Genomic DNA, 23,313 nt, shown 5'->3' with positions numbered 1-23,313 from the left:
TGCTAATGTCAAAGTATTATTTCAATAATGCCTCAGCGGCACGTCTGATGTCTGCTTAATGTCTCAGTCAGTCTGAGTAATACTTCAGCAAGGTCATGTGACATCTAGCCATTAATGCTTGCTGACAGAGGTATAATAAATCCTGAGAGAATCGTCTTCAGCAGATTAAATGGATCTGGCTAAATTTAAGCTGTCGCCACCCCTGACACCTCTGCCAACGCAACCCAACGAACACACACACACACACACACACACACACACACACACACACACACACACACACACACACACACACACACACACACACACACACACACACACACACACAGAGCCAAAGAGCTAAGAAATGCCAAGGGAGCTGGGTGTTGCATGAGCCAGAGGACATGGAAGATAGGCTGGTGATGCCTGAGGAGTCTGGCGTGATCCCACTGCACAAATCACATACAGACACATTCAACAAGGACACAGACACACACACACACACACACACACACACACACACACACACACACACACACACACACACACACACACACAATGGACAGGAAGAATGACAAACACACAGGGACACTTAGACATGCAGCACTGACCTTAAAGCTCCAGTAGTTGGGTTGTTGCTGTGGAGTTTCATGAAGGACAAAAGAGGGGAGGGAGAGAGAGAGGAAAAAGTTAGATTTTATTTTTCTCTTACAATGGCCTGAGTTTGCTGATAAAAACAAACCATTTAAAAATGGTGCATAGAAGAAACTGGATTGGAGAGGAGATAGAGGCTGACTGCAGGCCTTTGACACAAAAATCCAATGCATCCTCCACAAAAGCATTATCGGTTGAATTTTCTAAATTGTTTTTGTGTAACGTGTTCCTTTTCTGACAGACTATTTATGAAACTCATTAATATTGTTGCCAGCTTCATCTCATGCGGCCATCTAAACCATAATCATTAAAGAGTGATTGGTGTTAATGCAGGGGGTGGCTGTGTTTTGTAGGCATCAGGTTATCACGCACCTGAAACAAGACTGCACTGTTGGCTGCAGCTGGTGAAGGGGAGGAAATGAAAAAGTGAAAGCGAATCAAACAGTGGCCCACTCTGTTGTTGCCACGTTGGCCTCTCTCCCAGACTTCTCCACCACAGGCAAGCAGCCGCTGTCTCCTCCTCGCTCTCTCCTGTCCCTTTCGCTCTCGATCCATCTGCCATTCTCTTTTCATCTGAACCTTGCCACCTCACCTGCTTATTTTCAGCAGCACATGCTGTGTATCTCAGCTGTCCATTTGCCCTTCCTGCTGCTCTGCCATGTACGAAAAGGTGCTCGCATGTTGTCAGTGGCCTCAGGACGTGAGCTTTCCATTAAAACATAATTACCCTACAGTCGAAATCCGGCCAAGCCACTGATGGCCCAGAAATAATTCAAAATGACATGGAAAATTAAAAAAAGATTGGGCAGAGTTCATGAATTTTAATTCTAATCCAAGCTCTTATTCTAGTTCTTATTCTTATCTGCAGGCAATTTTCAGTCCATTCAATCCCGCTTCTACAGACCCCACATTTCCCTCCTGGCGCAGGGTGAAAAAAAAAAAAGTGACAGGCAAGTTTTGATTTATGATAGCTGGTGCGTTTTCATTATCAGCCTTCCATTTTAATACTGTCTCAACAAAAGCTACGATTATTTCAGTAAACACAAGCATCAGAGGCAGCACTTTCCCTGATTATTACCTTATTGTAATCTAATCTTTCACTTAATATTGCCTCATTTGGCCATGATGCCAGTCTGCCAGTCTTTTCCACTTGATGCTCTTGTCAAACTCTCTCTCACTTTATTTTCTTTTTCCCTTTTTTTCCCCTCTATTTTTTGGCACAACTTCTTGCTTGGTCTTGATACAATGTGAAGCGTTCTAATTGCTGTAATCCAAGGTGGTGATGTGTCCTGGCCAAGTAAACACTGATGTAACATCTGGTCTAACACAGTGTAACCATTTACAAGCTATACGGGCTAGAGCTGTGTCCCAGTTCCATACTATACACAAATAGTATAAGACATGTAGTACATATTAATGTACATGTACAGTTTTTTGCAGTTAGCATGCAAGAAATCAATTTATGTTACGGTTTCGTACAAATAGGAGATGACAGAAGACATGTGCCAATCCATTACTAAATACCAAATGTATACACTATGTGCTATCTTGATAGTATACCGTCTTGCAGTATACAAGAAATCAACATACTTACGACTTTAGAATGACAATAAATAATAAAACAATAAATAGAATAACAAAATAAAAATAAACCAAAAAAAAAGCTTGCCAGAATAGCAAATAATTGTCCATGTATTCTCAGATATCTTATATCTCTAGTGTCCACAATGTCCATGCAGGCTGGAAATGTCCATACTTTGTAACAGCCCAGGGATGTACAATGAGTATTTAAAAGATAAATAAGCTGTACATTAAGCTACACTCCAGGGCGGCCAATAAAGCAACATACACTACTTGGTTGCAGCTGAATCCATTTGATGTCTGATATAATCATCAATGATGTGAAACAAATCTTCCGATGCGGAGTACCTAAATTCCTCCAAATACACTCGGAGACAAGACAGGAGACCATATCATTAAACCATCTCTTAAAACAAGGAGGATTTAAGCTATAACCCAACAAACGCCTGCTGTTTCTCCTTTCAGGGAGCTTCTTCAGAACAACCCAAAACAGCGAGTACGCAGTCTGGGTCGCTTTGTATCCTAACAATTACACTAAACAAAAGAAATATTTGTGTCACCTAGCTCTGTGTTCTGTATATTTTTTTAAATGCCATATTTTGTTGCTTTCCTGTGAAAACCACGTCTTTCCAAAGTCTTAAGACTAGAATAAACACTCTCTAGACTAAAACTAGAGACAATCTTGTGAGGGGGATCACACCGGCCGCGACGCCAGTCAACATGTTGGTGTTCCGACGCATGAGTACTCAGTATTCATTACAAACCCCCCCCATCTTCAAACTTGGCCTTCATTTTGATCACAACTACAAACCTTTAAAGTTTTGTTACTATATTTTGCACGATTGTGATGTTAATCATGGTGAGGAAATCAGTCCACAGACGGACATATAAACACCCTAAACGACATGTTGCTGCTACAATAGTGGTCTCCAGAACCACATTTTACCATGATCGATCACACACACACACACACACACACACACACACACACACACACACACACACACACACACACACACTCACACTCACACGGTGAAAACAATACCAGCCACGCTGTCATGGCTGGTAATCAAGATTCAACTCTTAAAAACCCCTTGTCTTATCTGAAAAATGCACTGTTGCAAAAGCTGAAAAAACGTGGGTGCTTGTCCGGGCAGCCAGAGATCTGACTCTATAAAACATCCACATCTAGTCTGAAGGGAAGTGGTCAAAACGCTGATTCTCAGACAGACCTCAGGGAGGAGAGTTCATGGTTAAAGTGGTTCACTGTCAGGGATACGATAATACATGAGGTCTTTTCAGGTTGGACGTGTACTGACCTTGACCTCCTCATCACGTGTCAGTCACTCATTCGGCGTAGCCAGCCGGTAGAGCCTCGTCCCTGACAATCTGTTGAACTGACAGCGGCTCAGGGGCACCATTGGTACGTCATAAATAATTGCTGCTCACTTGTTCAGACAATGTTAATGATTTTATTTTCCCACAAAGCTAATGACTCCGAGGGCTTTAACAGTGCAGAAGTTATCTGCGATCTTGTGTGGCTGTCTCTGCCAGTGTTCCTCTGTTGCTTTAATGAGGCTTACTCACAGTTCTTGGGTAAAGTAAACACATCCATTCTTCTCGTGTTGTTTTAACCGTTGCTCCGCTGACAGCGGCAGATATACTGAACTTGGACTTTGAGTTGCAAATACGGCACTGGGAGGTTGTGAGAGCAAATTGCAGAGGGACTATTTCATTTGCCTATGACAGTTCTCCATCCCGGCGATCATCACTGCAATCAATGCTTTTTTTCTGTGTGGAAATTATATTCAAGACGCTGTTTTATACCGTGAATCGCTATCACACTAATCCCTGATAACAGATGAAACTCTTGACCGAAGCACTACTACTTCGCTCAAACGCTCATCTTGTAATTTTTAACCTCCTGTTGAATTAAATATGCTGTAAGCCCAAAGGGGACGGAGTAACTTATGTATGTTTGAGATGTCAGATGAAAGTGGGGTTCGGGCTGAGGGTCTTAATACATTCCTGACTGCAAAATAAAGACACCCATGTATAGGTTTACACACAGGCATGTGTGTGCACTCACTGGAGTTGGCCACAGAGCTCCAACAGAAGGACATAGCCTCGCAGAGTGGAGCGCTGCATTACCTGACCTGCATGTAAATCAGGCTGCACTCACACCACCCCTCCTCCACCCCGTCTCTTTCTCGTGTCGTCATCCTCTCTGCACCCCCGCCCCCCTTTTCAGACAATCTTACTTTCCCCCCTCAATCCTCCTACGGTCCAGTTTGGTGTCTTAACATTACCGCAGCCTTTGTCTTCTTTATTTTAAAAACACCCACGAGTCTGCACAGCAAACACTGTGCTAACGCTCACTCAAACAGGCGCACAAAAGGCTCTGTGAACAGTTTACAGAATCGTCCACTCAGCCATCGTCTAGCCCGGGTTTCTGCTTTCTGAGCATATGCACACCGTCACCACAACAACCACAACAAACATAATAAGCGTGGAATCTAATCCCTGCTGGCACATCCTTATTCCCACACACACACACACACACACACACACACACACACACCTCTCTACAACAGCCTCTGGCTTCCAGTTTCAAGCCTCCAGTCCCGTCTCACCTGCAGTGCACCTGTGCCTGTCCACCACTCCAGTCATCCCAGGCTGTCCATCAGGTGCAGTGAATCCTCATCGCGTTTTTGCTCGTCTCTCCCTCCCTCTGCTTCCCTTACCCTCCCTCCCTCTCCCTCAGTCAATCTCCCTCACCCCCCCCACCCCCCTCCCCCCTCTCTCTCGCTCTCTCTTTCTGTCTCGCTCTCCAGTAGCACATGCGGCGGAAACTCTTTATTTAATTCATTACAACACCAGCCGATTAACTCCTTCTCAGATGGGTGCCTGGCTCCCACTGGTGCTGGCTAATTGAGCAGCAAGCTGCTTGACTTGCTGCTCTGCCCCCCCCCCCCTCAATTCCTTACTTGCTGTCCAAGCTCTGCACACACAGGAGATGACAAGGAATCCTGGGCTCTGCTGCTTTATCCCCCATGTAGTGAAAATGCCCGGTCACTTTATGACTGTCCACTCTCTCAGCTGCTGCTTAATTTTTTTTTAACTGTCTGCCTTCCACTCTATATTCCACTCTCCTTCTGTCTTCATTATTGTACAATTCCTCCTTCTCCGCACAACCTGACCTTTGCAACGCGATATCCCTACTTGCCATATATGGGAGAGGTTGCCACGGCAACTACGGACTCCACCTGTCTTTCAACCACGCTCCCTCTCTCTCTCTCTCTCTCTCTCGCTCTCTCTCTCCCGCTTTCATTCCCTCCCATCTCCCTGTGATGTGCTTTTCTGTCACGTCATTATACTGAACTTAACCTTTTTTTGAAACACACACAGCGGCGTTGCTCACACAAAGAGAGAGCATGTTCGTGTACGTGTGTGTGTGTGTGTGTGTGTGTATGTGTGAGATACAAAAGAGCGAGAGAAAGGTGCAGGAAAATGTTGATGCAAAGATAAAGAGCAGAGGAAGAGCTTTATCTCCGACTGTTCTAAGAACTGCATGTATGTACGTTCATTACGTGTTTGTGTGTGACTTCCCGTCTTCCTTCACATCTCAGCGGTGCCAGCTTTGCCCCTCTATGTAAAGCTCCGCAGGTTCTGCTAGCGGAGAGGCAAGGAAAAGCTTGACCGTGACAGTTTAATGACAACTTCTACGCAAACAGACCACCCGACAGCATTCTCTCATGCATTTACTCTCCCTCAATTATCTCACTGAGCACAATGCGAATCACTGTGCTGCTGTCACTCCGGGTGGTATCTGAGAAGAGACTTACTGTTGCCTAATGATACATAGGACTCCACCTAGATGATGGGACTTTCTGTGTCTACATGTGACATAATTTTTGATGTCAACAAAAGACAGAATTGACCAGTTTAACTGCCATAAGAAAGACATACTGCGTACCAAATGAAGTGCAAAATCTACAGTATCTTCAGGTGGCAGCAAAGTGATAAAACTAGACACATGAAACGCATTATTTCATCAATAAACATTAATTCGACAGTGACATTGGGATGATTACCTATAGCAGATACTGTAAGCAAACACAATTCTGTTTATTGGCAAGGAATCCTCATGAGACGGTGAACTGCGTACCTGCTCACGTGCAGACCGCTCTGACGTGCCTCTCATGCTGGCATGTGAGGGTGAGGGCGACGGCGGGTTATGGTGTGGGCTGTGGTGCGGGTGCTGCAGCTGCTGCTGCTGCTGGTACTTGCTCTTCAGGTGATCCATGAAGGCGTCCCGCTTGCGTTCCATGTCAGCCTTGTGCAAGTTGGTGAGGGCCTCCAGGCTCTGGGCAGCGCTGACGGTGTGGCGGTGCTCCGACGTGTGCACCAGGCCCACGTTGGAGAAGCGCCGAGCGCTGTTCCCCAGCGTCCGGTACTCCCGTGGATACTCCAAGTCATCTGTCGAGATCATGTGACCGCCACCACGCTCGGGATCTGAGGGCCGAGGACAGAACAGAAGAAGGAATGAAGGAATAGGAAGGAGGGAAATAAAGGATCGGGAGGAGGGAGGGGAAGGAAGAAGGAAGGGGTAGAAAGTGTGCAAGGAGGAGGTGAATCACCACCCACACAAGCATGCAGAAAGAGTTCATGGTGGAGACATACGCACCGGTGGAAACGAATGAAGCAGATAGAAGAAGAGTGGAAAAAATAAGGCACAGAGGGGACAGGAGAGGGAGAAAGAGAGAGAAAGAGGGAGAGAGAGAAAGAAATGGGATGGTATGTTAGACTATTTGCCACCAGGACGCAGCGGTTCCCTGCAGAATTACTTATTTCAAGTTCTGAAGGGAAGAGAAATGAGAAAAGTAAAATGCTTCTGCAACAGATCAAAGGAGGAGGCTCAAACTGAATTTGTTTTGCTGGATATTCCAGTTTGATATGCCTGCTTGTCATCTTAAGTGGCTTTTATTGTTTTCTTAGCAAACAGTGAGAAAAAAAAATGCTGAAAATTGAGTGACTGAATGTCAGGTGGGAACATGATGGAACATTTCTTTCAATTTCTGCCCTTGCTCTCTTCCACACCCAGTCCTGTCCTCCTATCTGAGCTCTCCCTCCATCCCTTGACACCCTCTGCTACCTTCCCTTACATATTCTCACTGTCTCTTGTCTCTGGAGGTTAATGATTCTGCCTTCCGTTTTTAAGGAGGCGCATCACTCTGGCAGCCCTCGGCCTTTTATCAGTGCTGTAACTGATAGACAGCACAGCCTGAGGTGGAAGGCACACAGGAAAGGAAGGGAGACAGCTGGGGGGAGACAGTATGGTTACACAGAAAAATATGTGACTGGAAAAACGACTTAACGTAAAAACGTGACAAAAGAGCAGGGAGCCATTCGCTGGGTGAGTTACCTTGCTTAGGAAAACAGGCCCCGGCGTTGGCTAGAAGAGAAACATGCCAAGGGTTAATTTGTGTGTTTGTGCACAGATGTGCAAACAAACACACCAGAACATCGTCACATGAAATTTAGAAAAGCGCTATCGTGAAAAGATAGCGCTTTCTCTGAATTACAATTAATTAATACATTATATATGCATTATAATGTATTTATAAGGGTTAACACATGGGGAAATGTTTTGCTATGAATGCTAAACATGTCTTACGATAACGTGAAGAATGGTAAATGACTATCATCATGCTTTTTTACACAATTTTTCTTAAAATCACAACACGTTAAATCATCAACTCCTAATAAACTTCAGATTTTGAGCAGATAGAAAAATAATCAATTCAGAGATGGATAGTAATTTAAAAAAAAAACTAAAAGCATAAAAATTGCTGAGGCTTAATTGGGCTGACTGAAGTGGACCATCTGTACATTAAAGGCTCATCAGCAGCATTAGGATGAGGTGAGCGACTGAGCAGCAGAGGGAGGCTCCTCGGGGTAGGAGCAACAAATGGACTGTTAATGAACACAGAGGAGAGGAGGGGGAAGCCGGCCAGACGGAGGCCGCAACGCTCTCCAGTGGACAAACCTTAAAACAGAGGAAGCCTGTAAAGGCCAGAAGGTCCGCGATCAGTCCAACGCAGCTGCAATCGAACTGCATGCCCGTTGTGACCCCATTTCTCACTCTATTCATTCTCGGAAGGACACTGCAGTCAAGTGTGATCAGCTGTTTCAACACCCTGCCCTTACATCCACCACATTATGAAGTGCTGATAAACTGAGCAGGGGTGAGGCGAAATGGACTGACCTCCTGCTTAATAGCATTAGCATTGAGCTCTCCACTGCAAACCAAGGCCACCGGCCATATTCGTCTGGCCCCCCCGCAGCCTCCCAGATCTCTGATTTACACTTCATTAGGCTGGAGCTTATTTTGCATCAGCTAACAAGGACCTGACTCAAGGGCCCCATTACAATGGCTGGCAAAGCTGGGCCAATGTACTATGGCTTATTATGGTGACTGAGCATCCTCAACGACATTGGAGAGCTGACTAGGCTATGCTGGCTCTTGAAAAAAAACATAAAGCTGCGAAGAAAATGAAACACTGCATCAACAAAACAGTATTACTAATGTTTATAGTTCAATTTAAGAAAGTTTTAAGTCCTACAGCTCGAAAACTTCGACACTGCAGTTTGTGAATTTACTTTGCAAAGCTGTGTACAAAGCCATCATCCCTCAACACGGCTGGAATAAAAGTCGTGTGGGCAGGAGAGTAAGAACAGATAATGGGAACAGGTTATTCATCTTTACTTTCGCCATTCACAGCCAATATATTTCCACATAAGCCTGCTGACAATAACCCTGACAGACAAAACAGTCTAGACAATCCCAGGCAACGCCAGCATCAATTAAACCTACATAAAAGGGCCGTGATGGGGTGGGTTTCTGATGAAGCCTTTATCACAAGAAAGCAAGATTTGTCAGCAGGTTTGAGTCTGTAGCAGGCCAAACATTTCGGGCCTCCAGGAAAAGGTGCAGCCTGTTGGTCAACTAACTAATAGGAGGACTTGAATGACAACGGGATCCCAGAATCAGAATCAATAAGATCTGTGAGAACGGCCAATGAGGCCTGGGCTGCATTGCCAAGATAGAGAGCACACTCAAGAGCATTAACCTGACTAAATAAAAGAACCCGCTGCGGTGGGCATTGAGAGATAAGACAAGACAAACAGGGGAGGACAAATTACCTGCATGGAGAAAAAGATACCGCAAGGCAAAAAATGAACAAAAACAACAACTTCTAACAACTAACGCAGCCCGATTAAACAGTCCAACTCAGTTCGGTCTTTCTCTGGGTTTATGCAAAAGAGATGAAGCCTAAAACCTGCTTCCATCAGTGGGGGTTGGTCCACAGATTGAAGACAGAAAAGCTAGGCAAATGTATTTTTTAATTTATTGTTTCATATAATGTAATTACCAGCATTTTCGCCTCATAATTAAGTTCTGTCCTGCTTTTCACTGAGCCATTTTCTTTCCAACTTTTCCCTGTTTGAGTCACCAGTCTCCACCGCCCTCAGTATACACACAGTATATTTAGATTGTATATAATTCGTGACATAATGTATTTGCCAACACACCCACAACAATTATCAACACACATATATAATGATATTCTGTATCACCACAGCCAAATCCTGAACAACACACTTTTTTTTCTTTACAGTCACCTGCTGAACTGTACTTCCAACTCAGGAAAACACAGCACTGCTCAACATAGGCATCGACATATGGTTTAGAGAATCAGGAAAAGTGGTTTGGGCGTGCTTTGATGGATTTGGAAGAGGCAGGCAGAGTAGCTTCATATTTTGGTCATATTAACAAGTAGGTCAGAGGAAGTGGAGGGTATAAGTGAGGCTTCACGTATCCCAGGATGATAAGAAAGCTGCAGACTGCACATATAAAAACAGAGCTCTGGATTCTCTAAAAGCTACATCTAAATTCACAGGTACTTCAAACATTTTGACTCTACTTGGGGCTTTTGCCACATATGGAGCTTCAGTACAGTTTGAGGCTGCTGGAGTTACTCCTGCATTAATACTGGATTTAAAAAGGCATGAATTTTATTTGGGAGGATACAAATATGCGTATACTGTAAATTCACATAAAAAGGGATATCGGCTGGAAAAACACTATATACTGCCATTAATGTCTATTAGGGCTGCAACTATTATTTTCATTATCAGTTATTCGGCAGATTATTTTTTCCATTAATATATTAGTCATTTGGTCTTAAAAATTTCAGAAAATAGTAAAAAAAAATGCCGATTATACATTCCCAAAGTTCAAGGTGACAATTTCTACATCAAATCTGTTGTTTTATTCAACTAACGGTCCAAAACTAGTAGATCTTTAATATACTATCGTATACAACAGAGGAAAACAGCAAATATTCATATTTGACTCGTTGAAATATGATAAATTGGGCATTTTGTCTTGACATGTGACTGAAACAATTAATAAATAATAATTAAATATTTCAAAAACTGGGGGAAAAAAACAACTTTTGATAAAGTGAAAGTGAAAAAAGGGAAAAAAATGAAAAAAATAAGTTTTCTCTATGTGAAATAGTAATGACCTGTGTGTACTATCTAAATGTAGCTCTCTGATTGCTCTCTCTCACAGACATGGTCTTCTCAAGCTGATTTGAATAGTCTCGACTGTGCACTGTTAGACATCAGGGAAAGGAACTGGGATCAGTACAATAATTAATCACAAGGGTAACAAATCGAAAAACATTTCACCACTTTAAAAGACGTCCCTGAAATAGAACTTTCTGTCCAGAACATCCTGTCCAGACCACACTCAAACTTTGGAGTGTGTCTGCACTTCAGAGTTGCTCATTTTAATCACATAATGGTAGCAGTAAATTCTGCATGATTTTATCAGACAAACGTTCTATTAATGAAGGCACCAAGGCCTGCCACCAAATTCTCAAAGAAAAGCAATGTTTTATGGGTGTGTACAAGTGTGTAATTGTATGTTTAGTAATGCCAACCCATCACTGTTTTCCTTGTTCCAATGTAATTTACTGTGATCTGTGTCTCTCTTTTAGTGCGGTCCTCATCAACCTTTTAAATGAATGTGGCGGTATACATTTCTTGTATCCAAAAACATATTGTTTGTCTTTTCAAATTCACTTTTGCATGTGCACCGAGAACTGACATAACTTAAATATTTATTGATTCAGTCCTTAATTTATTGGCAAAGAGAAAATATACAGGGAAAACAGGTAGTCACTGCCTTTGGCCTTTCTGTGTGGTTTTGTTGCTGATTTTTAAAAAAAAAATCTGGTTTACTTTTTTTGTCCTATTTTTTTTCTTTATCTCATATTCATATCATTAAGACGTAGCCTTCAATGTTTAACTTTTTATTACAAATGCAGTTCAACCAAGCATTCAATCATCTTTCCTTTTAATTAGCACTTGGCCTCTCTCTGTTCTTTTGTATAAGGGAATCATTATTCTTGAGGCTATTTTCTATTATTTTCCCATATTGAATTGTGTCATTAACAGAAGTTGTTTTTTTTTCAATTCTCTCTAATAGTGCAGTGTCCTCACCATAGGCTCTGTTGTTATTCAGATGGCTGGGACAAGCAAAGGGAGCTCTTCCCTCTGATACACAGCCTAATTTACAGCAAGCGTGGAAGGGCCCCTTGTGGGGATGCCGGCTGTGACAGCACAGGGCGAATAGCCCAGCTGCATATCAACCGCAGAAGAGGGATGGAAGAGGTAAAAATCAAGCAGAAGTATGTGAAAAAAGCGAACTGCAAATCCGGCACGTCTATTAAGGCTACAGGCAACAGCAAATAATCAGTCAGGCCTACAGCTGTTGGCAATTGTAACTCTATATGCTCCAGTGGGAACAGTTAAAACAAATAACTAGAAGGAGAGAGGGGAATGGCAGGATTAAATATAACCTTCTAGAAAACCACCAATCAGGCCTCTAAAAACCCTGCAGGTCACAACTCAAGAACCAATTTGGGGGCTGCAGTTTCACATGTATTAAAGCTTAAAAATGACAGCCAAGGGCCATATTACCCACAGGCATATGAGTATAGTTAGAAAGACTGTAAGATTAACAAACTGAAACCAGCTCATGTGCTGGCTGTCAACTCTCTGTGATGCTCCAGCGACAGTGACTTTCCCGCTACATAATTACTAATCCTTCAAAAGGGACAAGTGACTGGCAAGTGTCTCTCGTCTCACTGACTGCGAGCCGTCACACAGACCTTGAAATTTACAACCTTGGATATATTAAGGGAGACATTTGGATTTCATTCAATTGCCATAGAAAAAAGAGACTTTGAACTTGAAAGAAGGAACTTTTGTTTCCATCCCTTTTATGTGACTCTTCCACTGTTCTCGCTGGTTGTGCTTGCAATACACTTCAAACGATGAGACTCCAGGTAAAAAGACATATAACCCAGCAGGCATGTGCACTTCACTTCTGTCTCTCCATTAAGGTAATCTCTAAAAACTACAGGAGAGTTAAAAAGGGCGAAACTGACGGCTGGACAGCAAAGAGCAAGCCATCAGAAGGTCAGCCTGCGTGTCTGTGCTGCGGGACGTTACAGCAGGCCATGACAATCAGAAGGCACCAGGCAGCCTAAAACTGACGGCCAACTGCAATCTGTCGCTCCGCACAAGGCGATGGGAACGCCCTCTTGATCATTAAAACACGCACATTACAAAGAGACACGTCCGTCTTTTCAACTATTGCTCTCCTCCGTCTATCCATCGTCTGCCTCTCCCCACCCACAAGCGGTCCCACCTCCAAACCTTGTTTCCCTGGGCGACGCTGGGAGATTCTGTGGAGGCAGCCAAGTTAAAATTGCAGCAGTAATGTGGATCCAGAAAAGCACCTGTTAATACACAAAGGCACATACTCAGACAATTATAGCATGCTACAGCTCCAGCGTAAAATCTCAGGGGCCATCTGAGGCTGAGCACAACAAATGTGTGTATTCAAGTGGAGGATAAATTCAAAAGGTGATATATAAGTGTGGAAGAGGCAGGCAGAAAGAGAGAGAGGGGGAGAAATGGGTGGAGGTAGAAAGCATAATGCATCTCTTTGTTTCACTTGTCATCCTGGTAAAAGCTGGGCGTCTTTTTCTGGAATAACAGCAGTCCGGTGGCAGGTGAGAGAGCCTCTTAATTACAGCCTGTTGTTGAACCAGGTCGGTCAGCACACTACTTCCACTGGGTGTGAAGGAGCAGACACTCCAACAACACCTAATTACATCAGTGCTGCTCAGTTTATCTCACCGGGGAGGCAGATGCTACCTTGAGTGAGATGCTAGCGGAGGAGGGAGACAGGTGGAGGTAATAGAGTTTAAGAGATGGCGGATGGAAAATGGGATGTTTGGATAGCATGGAGGCTCCACGCCTGCCTGCATACAGAGCCACTCGGAGAGTTGCACCTCCTCTGACAGCGGGGCCTTGACCTCGGATCTCCATTGGGTGCAACACTGACTGGCAGTCACAGGTGGAAGATGCCCCAGTCAAAGACCTAGACAGCACTGCATGGAGGGGGATGCAGTGCAGCATAAATTAACTTTCACTTGTTTTTGCCACTGTTTAAAGCACCATACCAGTGTTTTGTCCCGCACGATTATTTACAACAAATCACAAATGCTTCAAAATTATTGCTGACATTTCAAGTCATCATGTAGTGTAAAGCAATTTGCAGAGGCTCGAATGTTGTTTGAGAAAGGTAATCCATCACGGCCAGCATTGTTGCGCAGTTGTATAGTTTCATCTGAAGTCTGCACTCTCTTACCTCACAAAAAAAAGAAGGACCAAACTATGACAAAAATAAAAGCAGACGTGATTTTCCTTATGATGGATTAGGGATCAAAAGGAGGTTTCAGTGTTCTCAGTTTAGCCACCTTCTCATTCAATATCCCTGTTCTAACCATTGGTCCAAATGTTTTTAATATCATAGCCCATAAAAAATAAGTGGGGTCATTACACACGGAGTATGAATGACAGAGACAGTGGACTGCAGGCCTGAGTCACCATAACTGTTGCTGACAATACAACCCCTACCAGCGCAATGTAATAAGCTTGGCCCACTGCCACATGGACACAATGCCAATTCGCATTCCTACAGAGTGTGGCACACACTAAAAGGCGGTGTAGAAATGTGATGACCACTCAATTATTTCTTTTAAACGATTTCGGATGTAGAAGCTAAATGACTGTCCATTATTATTATAATTGTTAATCTGATACCTTATTGATCACTGCTGGAAATGTCTCTTCCTGCCTGACCCTGTCCACATGCACATCAGAGTACATTGTCGGTTACAGAAAAGCCTCTGGTGCTTGTAAGTTACCGGTGTCAAGGCAGGTTTTTGCTGAAAAAAAACAAGAGGAAAAAAAAAGACTCAAATTCAGGTCCTCCAACTTAGGGGCCATCTCACTTTACATATTGTCCTTTAGTCTGCAGTATTAGTGTAACCACTGCGGACCACCTGTGTGCAGAGTGAAATGAGGCAAGAACGAAGAGCAACAGGAAGGTAACTGTGCAAACCTAACTTGGTTTGATAGATGAGATGCTACATTTATTTATCTCACTGTAAACACTGTAAACCTAAACCGGACTTAATGCATTTTCATATCCTCCAAAATATTCACGGTTTAAACACACACACACACACACACACACACACACACACACACACACACACACACACACACACACACACACACACACACACACACACACACACACACACACACACACACAACAATCTGCAGCCACAAAGGAGGACATCAAACACACAAACATCTATCTGAACATGTTAAATTCATCCTCTAGTTGTTGGAGATGGAGGTATTACTTCAATATGAGAGAACAGCCCAGTGTGCCTTCAAGCTAATCTCAGTGGATTCACCAGAGCAGCACGATGCAGCGCACTGCTGAGCTGGTGAGCTGAGTGAAGAAAGCAGCAACAAAACAAAGCATAAAAGACCGATTTTGGAGCTAGGGAACAGCATCACCTATTGTACCATCCAAATGGCTTTTCTTGTACTCAAAATGAACGCACTGAACTCTCACAACCATGGACTATGTTTTATAAATAAAGACTTTCTGTAAGGCGTGTGTCTTTATTTGAAACAATTCTGTAATTATCAGTGCTGTATTTTGAATTATCAACACATATAAATATCCAATTCAATAAATACAAATATTTGTTTTCCATTTACAGTAGGTACGTCCATGTAGAGCGGACCAATAAATGACACACTGAATAACATTTAGAATAGTTCAGCAGATGAAAACTAATGAAATTATTTTTGAGCAAACAAGGTAATGTGGTTGCTGAAACGGTGAGAGATAGGAGGTCCTGAGAGGTTGAACATGACTCTTTATCATGCAAACGGGCCAATTGTGGCTGCGGCAAGTGGACGGAAACACTTGTTCAATCAGAAACTGCCAGCTGTCCTTTAATCTCGCTCACACATCACCACATAAATCTCCCTCACAACACACTTGAACCGCGCGATGAGCACCGCCACTTGAGAGTAAACGTGTAGACATTAAAGGCACTCTCACCACTGTACTGCACTTCCCTCACCTGACAGACAGGGGGGGCCGCAGTAACTGAGAAATAAAAGGCAGTCAGAAAAAACACTCAGGTGGAGGTCACTGACAATAGAGATACCCCCGTGATAGCTGCCAAGGACTCCATACTAAATCTCTCAGGTCTGATAGGCCATTATCTGTCCCACGCGCACACACACAGCCACACGGACACCCGGACGCATGTCGATGCATAAAATGCTGCAAAGCACTCACTAACTGAAACATGACTGATGGGGTGAAATTTGGTCGAGCAGCTTAAGCAGCAACGAAAATCTGGCGACATAAAAGGAAGATTTAAGAAGCCTTCTCTATCTGAGCTGATACACAGAGCGTCTGCATATTCATGAGATGAGCAGGGTTATTACGGAGGCGGGGGCAACACCAGAGGAAGAAGGCGGTAAAGCAGTTACAAATCTTTTCACAGCGGCGCTTCTGTTTTGTGTGTTTGTACAGTAGGCATGTGTTCCTGTCTGTCTGTCTGTCTGGCCTTATATTCTTATAGAAGAATAGTATAAGAGGTTGTTAAAATGCATACTTAAAGCTCCACTAATCTGTACATTTTATATTAACAATGCATCAAATAATCATACCTAATATGAAAGGGGTTGCCCACTGATGAACCCACAATGAATTACCACCCGACCCTGCAGCTCCACAGAGCTTGTTAGCCATGTTGTTTATGGACCAAAAATGTACTATAACGCTTCGGTCTAAACGTTGATGTTTCTTCCTACCACTTGGAGTCGAAAATATGCAATAGGTTGGTTACACATTAGGCATAATGTCAGGGTTGTCTTTCTGCGAGCTTTTTTTAGGGTTATTCTATCCCCAAGAGGCAAAAAAAAACACATACATCAACGTAGCTTTAAAGGACTACATGGTGTTTTTGGCCACTAGTAGCACTATGGAGCAATGTTTTTAGGAGTTGGTTTTTTTTTTGGTCCTATGCAAGCATGCACTTGCATGCACTTGCATCTACGGGTGGTAAAATTGCTCAAGAACAAGGACAATAACAAATGCAGGGAAGGAGACTGCTAACAAGTAAACCTGGATGTAGAAAATGCTGATTTCAAATTGTTAAAAAAAAAAAATCAACTTTGTAATTCTTTTATGAGGGAGTCATGTCAACTACATGTTTTTTAGATCTTGAGCAAATGCATCTTGCTGGTAATATTGGCAGCCAACTAAATCAAGACCAATCAATCGTTTACAAAGTGGAACCAATGGGCCCACATTTTTAGGTTGTCTGCCAAATATTAATGTATTAAAAATATCTGTTTTACATTAAAAACTTAATGAAACAAAAGTAAAAGTTATTCCAAACAAGCAATAAGCAAAGTACACATTTCTGGAAATATAGTTAAGTACAGTATGACAGAATTTCTTGTTACTGAACATCACCGACAGCAGCTTCATTAAGCTTGCTCTGGACAGGTCGTAGCCTCTCTCTGTTTCGCTCCTCCAGAGGCCAACGTGCTGACAGCATCAGGCTGATTACACAACATCCTTCTGCAGGCATGTTGTCGAGCCCGTCGATGGGTAACCAGCGTTGTCAAAACTTCCAAGCTGGATGCAGGAGCGTGAGGAGCTACGGTGGCTTTTTAAAGATGTTGCAGGAACTGACTTTCAAGTTCTAAATCTCTTAAAATTCTCCCGTGGGAAAAACCGACAGGTAAATAATGAGAAGCATGAAAAATAAAAAAAAATCAAGACTTGTGCACAGGATAGAAGAGTTAAGTGTTTTCTCTCAAGTGGGAGGAAAAAAAATATTCTTATTTTGCTGCTACATTTGGACAGGGTGGATAATGGATAAAATAAATTATATGAAGAGCTGTTAAAAAAGAAAACACACTGAAGGTTTGAAATGGCACAAACAAAACAAACTGTTATGATACGGTCCTGCTACAGCGAAAACACTTTGTACGTCCAATTCCTCCCTCCTCGAATAACAACTGAACTATGAGGTTGTCAATCCACCAGGCCAAACAATAATGACAATTCTCACTTAATGTTTACAGGCTGACTGCCAACACCAAAGAGCTCGTTCAAATTTGGCTGTTATTTATTGAATTAACCCTACTGACTTGCCAGTTCCACTGGCAAAGTAAAAAACACAGTGCTCCAGAAGAAATAAGTAGCAAAATAATGCCCTTAACAAGATTATTATTGTTCTAATATCATTTCAGTAAAGTGAAAGCCAACACCCGAGTTGTGCTGGTTAGATTGGGAGCCTGAGGTTTCCCAGTGATCGTGTAATGATGTGTAATTTGCAGTAAATCTTGTCATCGCTGCTGGTTAATTAAGAGGATCTCAACTGCTAGTGGAGCAGCAGTGTTAAGGTTGCTTCTTTTACAGGGCAGGATTACCGAGCTGGCTCTCATATGTAGTTTGTTGCCTGCACTCCCAGCAGACTTGCTGCCAAGCCTCTTGTAGTATTAGCATGCTGCCGTTCTTGTTCCAGACAGAGCCAACAGGCTAACTTAACAAGTACTCTCCCACAGGAACACATCAGTTGTCAGATTAGTTTGGCTTTGGCTATGGGTTATCAATCAAAGTGGTCAATTACATTACCTAGTGAAATTTATTCATCAATTACATCAGCTGATTAAATTGTTTACCGGAACAGATGTAGGCAGGAGCGGTAGAGAGGCACCGAAAGACAAGGGGAATGTTAAAGAGAGGAAGTATTCAGCTCCACAAGCCAAACAAAAGCAACTGTGAGAAGTGAAACTCCGAGAAATCAGTTTAGAATTCATCTGTTGCTGAGACAAAAACATGCCTGGCACCGAATTTGGCTTCATTTCACTCAGCAACATTATCATTTAAAGGGGTTTATAACATTCACAAGTGTCAGTGTTTATGGTGTGATATTAAAAATCAATGCACTAACCTTGATACTGGACATTTAAAACACCCAAAAGTACAATAGCTGGTGATAGCTGCAGAGGTAGCTGACTAATAGGCGTGCAGAGAGGCTATTGATCTACAGAGTGGTGGGTTTGTTGGTGACCGGTGTGATGGGAAGGCTGGGCTGCAGAGGTAGCTGGGCGCCAGGTGATTAGCCCTTAAAACTATGCACCACCGGCTGAGACCCTGGAAACGCAGACAAAGACGAAGACCTCAGTGAGAGTGGCAAAGGTTAAACTGAAGGGCACATACTGGGATGATACGAAGACAACTAGTGGCTTTAATAGCCTCAGTTCAAGCCCAAACTGCTAGAAGCAAAATATTGACGCTACACCGCTCCTTTGGAACAGCTTTTTTTCCCTCGGAAAAACAAGCTGGGTTCATACAGCCTCTCTTGTGCTACCTGGAGGGGGAGACACGCGCAGTCACAGAAGTGCCAATTTTCTTCAAATCACGAGCAATGTTCTTCTTCGATGGGAATTACCCCGACAGTTTAATTGGAATGCGACTGCCAGAACTTTCTTTAATTAAAAGAACAAGAGGCGAAAAAATTACCTCCAAGAAAGTGAAAAAGAAATAAAGGGGATCAAGCAAAACAGCCAGTCATTAGCCGAGATGCGTATGACAGTGGCTGTCACTGCCAGATCGGTCGCCTAGGCAACAGGCCAGCTGTTTCACAAGCTGCAGTAAGCTACCCCACCAACCATGCACATACACACACACACACCATTTGTTCAACAAGCACACAGGTAAAGGTTGCACAAGCGTGTCGGTGAGCGACACAGCCAGTGACAGATGTGGCACAAGCAGGGCAGCAGAGATTACAAGTTGTCGAGTCAACGCGGCTCAGATCCGTGTTATGATGCTGATAGTCATGTGCCTCAGTACAAACTGCTCTCTGTCAACTGGCATCAGAGGAAAGACAAATGGAGAATCAGAGGGAAAGGAGTTAGGTGGTGGATTTTCCTACAGCTGCCTTGCAGGAAATGGCTTTTAATGTAGAAGGCCGTGGAAGTTATAGAATCAAAATTAAACTCATGTTTTGAAAATTATTTTTCTTTTGTGAGATCAGAAAAACACTGATCTAAGAGGACAGCTAGATCAGAAAGTACACGTTGAAACAGTGTCACAAATACACAGACGCCGTCTTTATTCGCAGTAAAGCGAAATCTGTGGCACAGATCAGAGATGAAACCCCATACTGAACATCCCAGCCCGTTTGGGAGGGTTATGTCACGACTGTTGTGATCCAGGAACACATGGGGAGATGAGCGGCACACAGCAGTCCCTAGTGGGGTGTCAGAGTAATTGCTTGTCTCACCATTCCCCAGAGGATATCACAAAATGGGATGCGGGGAAACTCTGGAAAAAACAGCAGCCCCACCTGCTGTCTCACATCTCCCGTCATCCTCTGCTGCCTGCCTATTTGTCTCTGTCACCGAGAAGGGGGCAAGAAAATGCCGCTACCTGAGAAAACGAACTTTGCCTTTTACCTCAGAATGTGACCCTCTGTAGAGTCAGACTGCCAGCCACTGAAAACAGAAATGACACTGTAGTCGTTGTTGTTATACTACATTCACTGTGAGAAATACGGTGCATGAAAAGATTCATTAATGTATGTTATGAAGATTTTTTTGTTTATGCTTGTTGAACATTATATGAATAAACTTGGGAGTTCATAATCCTACTTCAGTTCTGGTCATTATTGGGGATAATTGATGGGAATCTCCAAAGGTCGGACATAAATGTGAGATGATTCGACTTTGGAAGAGACCTGAAACCTCTCGCAGCTCACGAGAAAGATCTTTAACTGGAACATTTTGCATAGACATCCCGGGATTGGTGAGGTGAAATCTTTACGTTGTATGACTGATTTATCTTTTATTTTTCAATACTGATCACAGTGTAATATTCACAGCAGATTGCTGTATACAGAAAGGCGGTCTGTTGATGTTCGGTACGAACCCCAAATTATGAACATAGTGTCTGATAAAAAAATTAAAAATAAAAAAAAATGTAAATTAAGAGTAGAGCCTTATGTGAAGAAGAAAAATTACTTAAAAGTCAAAGATCTCCAAGTGCACAGTTACATTAGTACACTTCCATTACCTATAGAAACAGGCAGTTTTACTGGTCTCCCTGTAGAGAAAATATTTTGTTTATGTCATCTAGGTGATATTAAAGATTATGTCCATTTCTTTTTTTTACGTTTTAAAGGCCACAATTTGTAGTAAAATGTCCTTCATTTTGCTTAGTTCTTCAGGATGGATGATTGACACAGCAAAGGTTCCCTTCCTTTCAGCTCAAATCTTTTACAGGCTTTATGTAATAATGCAGTTTAAGTTACATCAAGTTTATGTTCATAACTGGCAAATGTCTCAGTACTGCAACAGTAAATTTTCGTGTCTTATGAGTCCATGGGGGCCAGACACTTCTGTGTGAATGCCAAAATAAATACATTTTTCAGAATATTGTAATAACACAAAGTGTTGTGGACACTGCAGTTTTTACATGTCTGCATTTCTTTCCTGAGTAGCTGAAAAACAGCCAGAGGCTATTTTCTGTCCGCAACTATTTCAAGTTTGAAGTGTTTTGTTGCAGCAAGGATTCACACAGCAGCAGAGTAAATTGTTTAGAGGGCATCTGGAGGGCATTTCCCATGATAAATACGTACCACCGCCAGAGAGGTTATGTTTTCACCCGTGTCTGTTTGTTTGTCTCTTTGCTAATTTGTCAGCAGGATTATGCAAAAAGTACTGAACCGATTTGTACTAAACCTGGCGGAGAGATGTGGCATGGGCCAGGGAAGGACCCATTAAATTTTGGGGCAGAGCCAGGAATTTTTAATCACTTTCCTTAACTTTGCCAGATAGGGCATTTTCCGACACTTTCGTCAATATTTGGCCTTGGTGGAGGTATGTGCTCTACCGAGTGCCATTCTAGTCGCTAATTGCTTTATTTGGTTTCACTTAGAGAATTGTGCTTTGATAATGGCATGTTGCATTTTCTGCCTTCTGCACCATTATCCCCTATCCTTGTGCTGTGGAAAAGCCTTTTAAGTACTGCTCTACTGTGTAACCTTGACCCTAGTTTACTCAAAGAAGTAAGTTTCATTTGCACAACCGGCCAATCAGTCATTTCCTCGTCTTGCGTGTATCATTGATTGGCTCTCTTTCACTAATGGCCGTGCAGTAATGTATGCCGCATCACGCCTGTGTCTATGTTTGGATGAAGGTTTTTCCACTCACTCACCACACGCCCACTGATCTTTGTGCACATGCATTAAGGGCGCCATCTCATTCTCCGGCTCCCTAAAGCAACACTGCGTTCATTTCCTCCTCCTCCCTGTCATGCGTCTTCCCGTCTCTATCTCATGTCTCCAACCGGTGCTGCGTGTGTTTTGAGCATCCCCTTTGGGTTGGAGTGCAGAGGGATGAAGGGGCGGGGCCGCCGTACAGATGGATGCGTGGGTTTCTGTGGTGATGTACTGTAGGTGAGCGGAGAAGAGCAGCCAGTTGGCACAAAAGAGGAGGAGGAGATGACAAGTTAGACGTTAACAAGCTGTCACTGCCAACACAACACAGCACCCACTACAACAACAAAAACAACAAAGACAACCCCCTGACAAGCCTGGTGTTATAAACAACAACCAAATAGGCGTACACTCTGTTCCTCCCACAGACGAGAGATACAAACCTCGGGGTCAGGCTTGGACCAGTTAAATGGAAATGAATGTGCTGAGCTGAAAATGAAACCTATACATGTAAAGAGGTTTTTGCTATAAAATGCGGTTTTAGTTGGTAAAAAGAGAAAGAGCAGCAAAGTTTTCTGTCCCCTTCCAGACTAACCTCCAGTCTCGGCTCACTCCCAAATGGCTTACTGCAGCAGGACGAGGATTAGTAAATGTTTCTGCCGCCACATCAAAACATTTCTCTAACTGCAGCGTTCAAAATCAATCAAACTAAAAAAGAGAGAAGTTCAGATGTATCTTCTGGCAACTTTGCTTTGTTTTTTATTTTAGTAATGTTGTCAGGGAATCAGCAAAACATTCAACACAAGCTCTGCCACTCCCTTCACTGATTTGACTTTACAGGAGACACATTAGACGCATTCAAACATCAGGGAAGATTTGATCAATATAGACTTTTTGATTTCATAATTAATAAAAACAGCACCTCTGAATGCGATAATCAAGATTATCCCCTACAATGCTCCTACAAGTATATTTTTAGTCACATACTGTGTTGTACAAGGAGATCAGTAGCTGCGGGGCATTGATGCAGACATGCTAACATTTCCCAGTCCGCGATAATCAGAGCACCGAGTAACATTTTACAAAGTTGAAGTGACATTCATGATGAATCCTAAGGGCTATCTGATTAGATGTTTTCCTTCAGTCTTCAGGCCTCATGCTGCCAATCACACCCACGGGAAAGCTGCCTCTCCGGACACACATGCATGGACTGGCTTTCACGCCTTTGTAACTAAAGCAGGAATCCTGTGGGGACCTAGCTCAGTAAAAAAGTGGGAATACAACACTGTTTAATATAAATAGAGATATCAAGACATGTCTCTATTTTAGT

At 43.0% G+C, this 23,313-nt stretch overlaps 1 protein-coding gene across 1 annotated transcript in view; it reads right to left on the bottom strand.

The window, feature by feature from the left end:
• Positions 1 to 22,021, bottom strand: part of si:ch211-278a6.1 (SRC kinase signaling inhibitor 1) — a 55,300-nt gene extending 33,279 nt beyond the window's left edge. The window contains exons 1-3 of the mRNA XM_040122727.1: positions 21,983 to 22,021; positions 6,383 to 6,729; positions 591 to 617 (exon numbers count right to left, since the gene is read on the bottom strand). Coding sequence (XP_039978661.1) covers positions 591 to 617; positions 6,383 to 6,729; positions 21,983 to 22,013 — 405 coding nt within the window. The 5' untranslated portion in view covers positions 22,014 to 22,021. The remainder of the gene's footprint in view (positions 1 to 590; positions 618 to 6,382; positions 6,730 to 21,982) is intronic.
• Positions 22,022 to 23,313: the final 1,292 nt, after the last annotated feature.

The sequence above is a fragment of the Xiphias gladius genome, chromosome 3 (assembly GCF_016859285.1).
Source record: "Xiphias gladius isolate SHS-SW01 ecotype Sanya breed wild chromosome 3, ASM1685928v1, whole genome shotgun sequence".
Lineage (NCBI taxonomy): Eukaryota > Metazoa > Chordata > Actinopteri > Istiophoriformes > Xiphiidae > Xiphias > Xiphias gladius.
The sequence above is the reverse complement of the archived record's forward strand: the minus strand, read 5'-3'. Positions and strand labels throughout refer to the sequence as shown.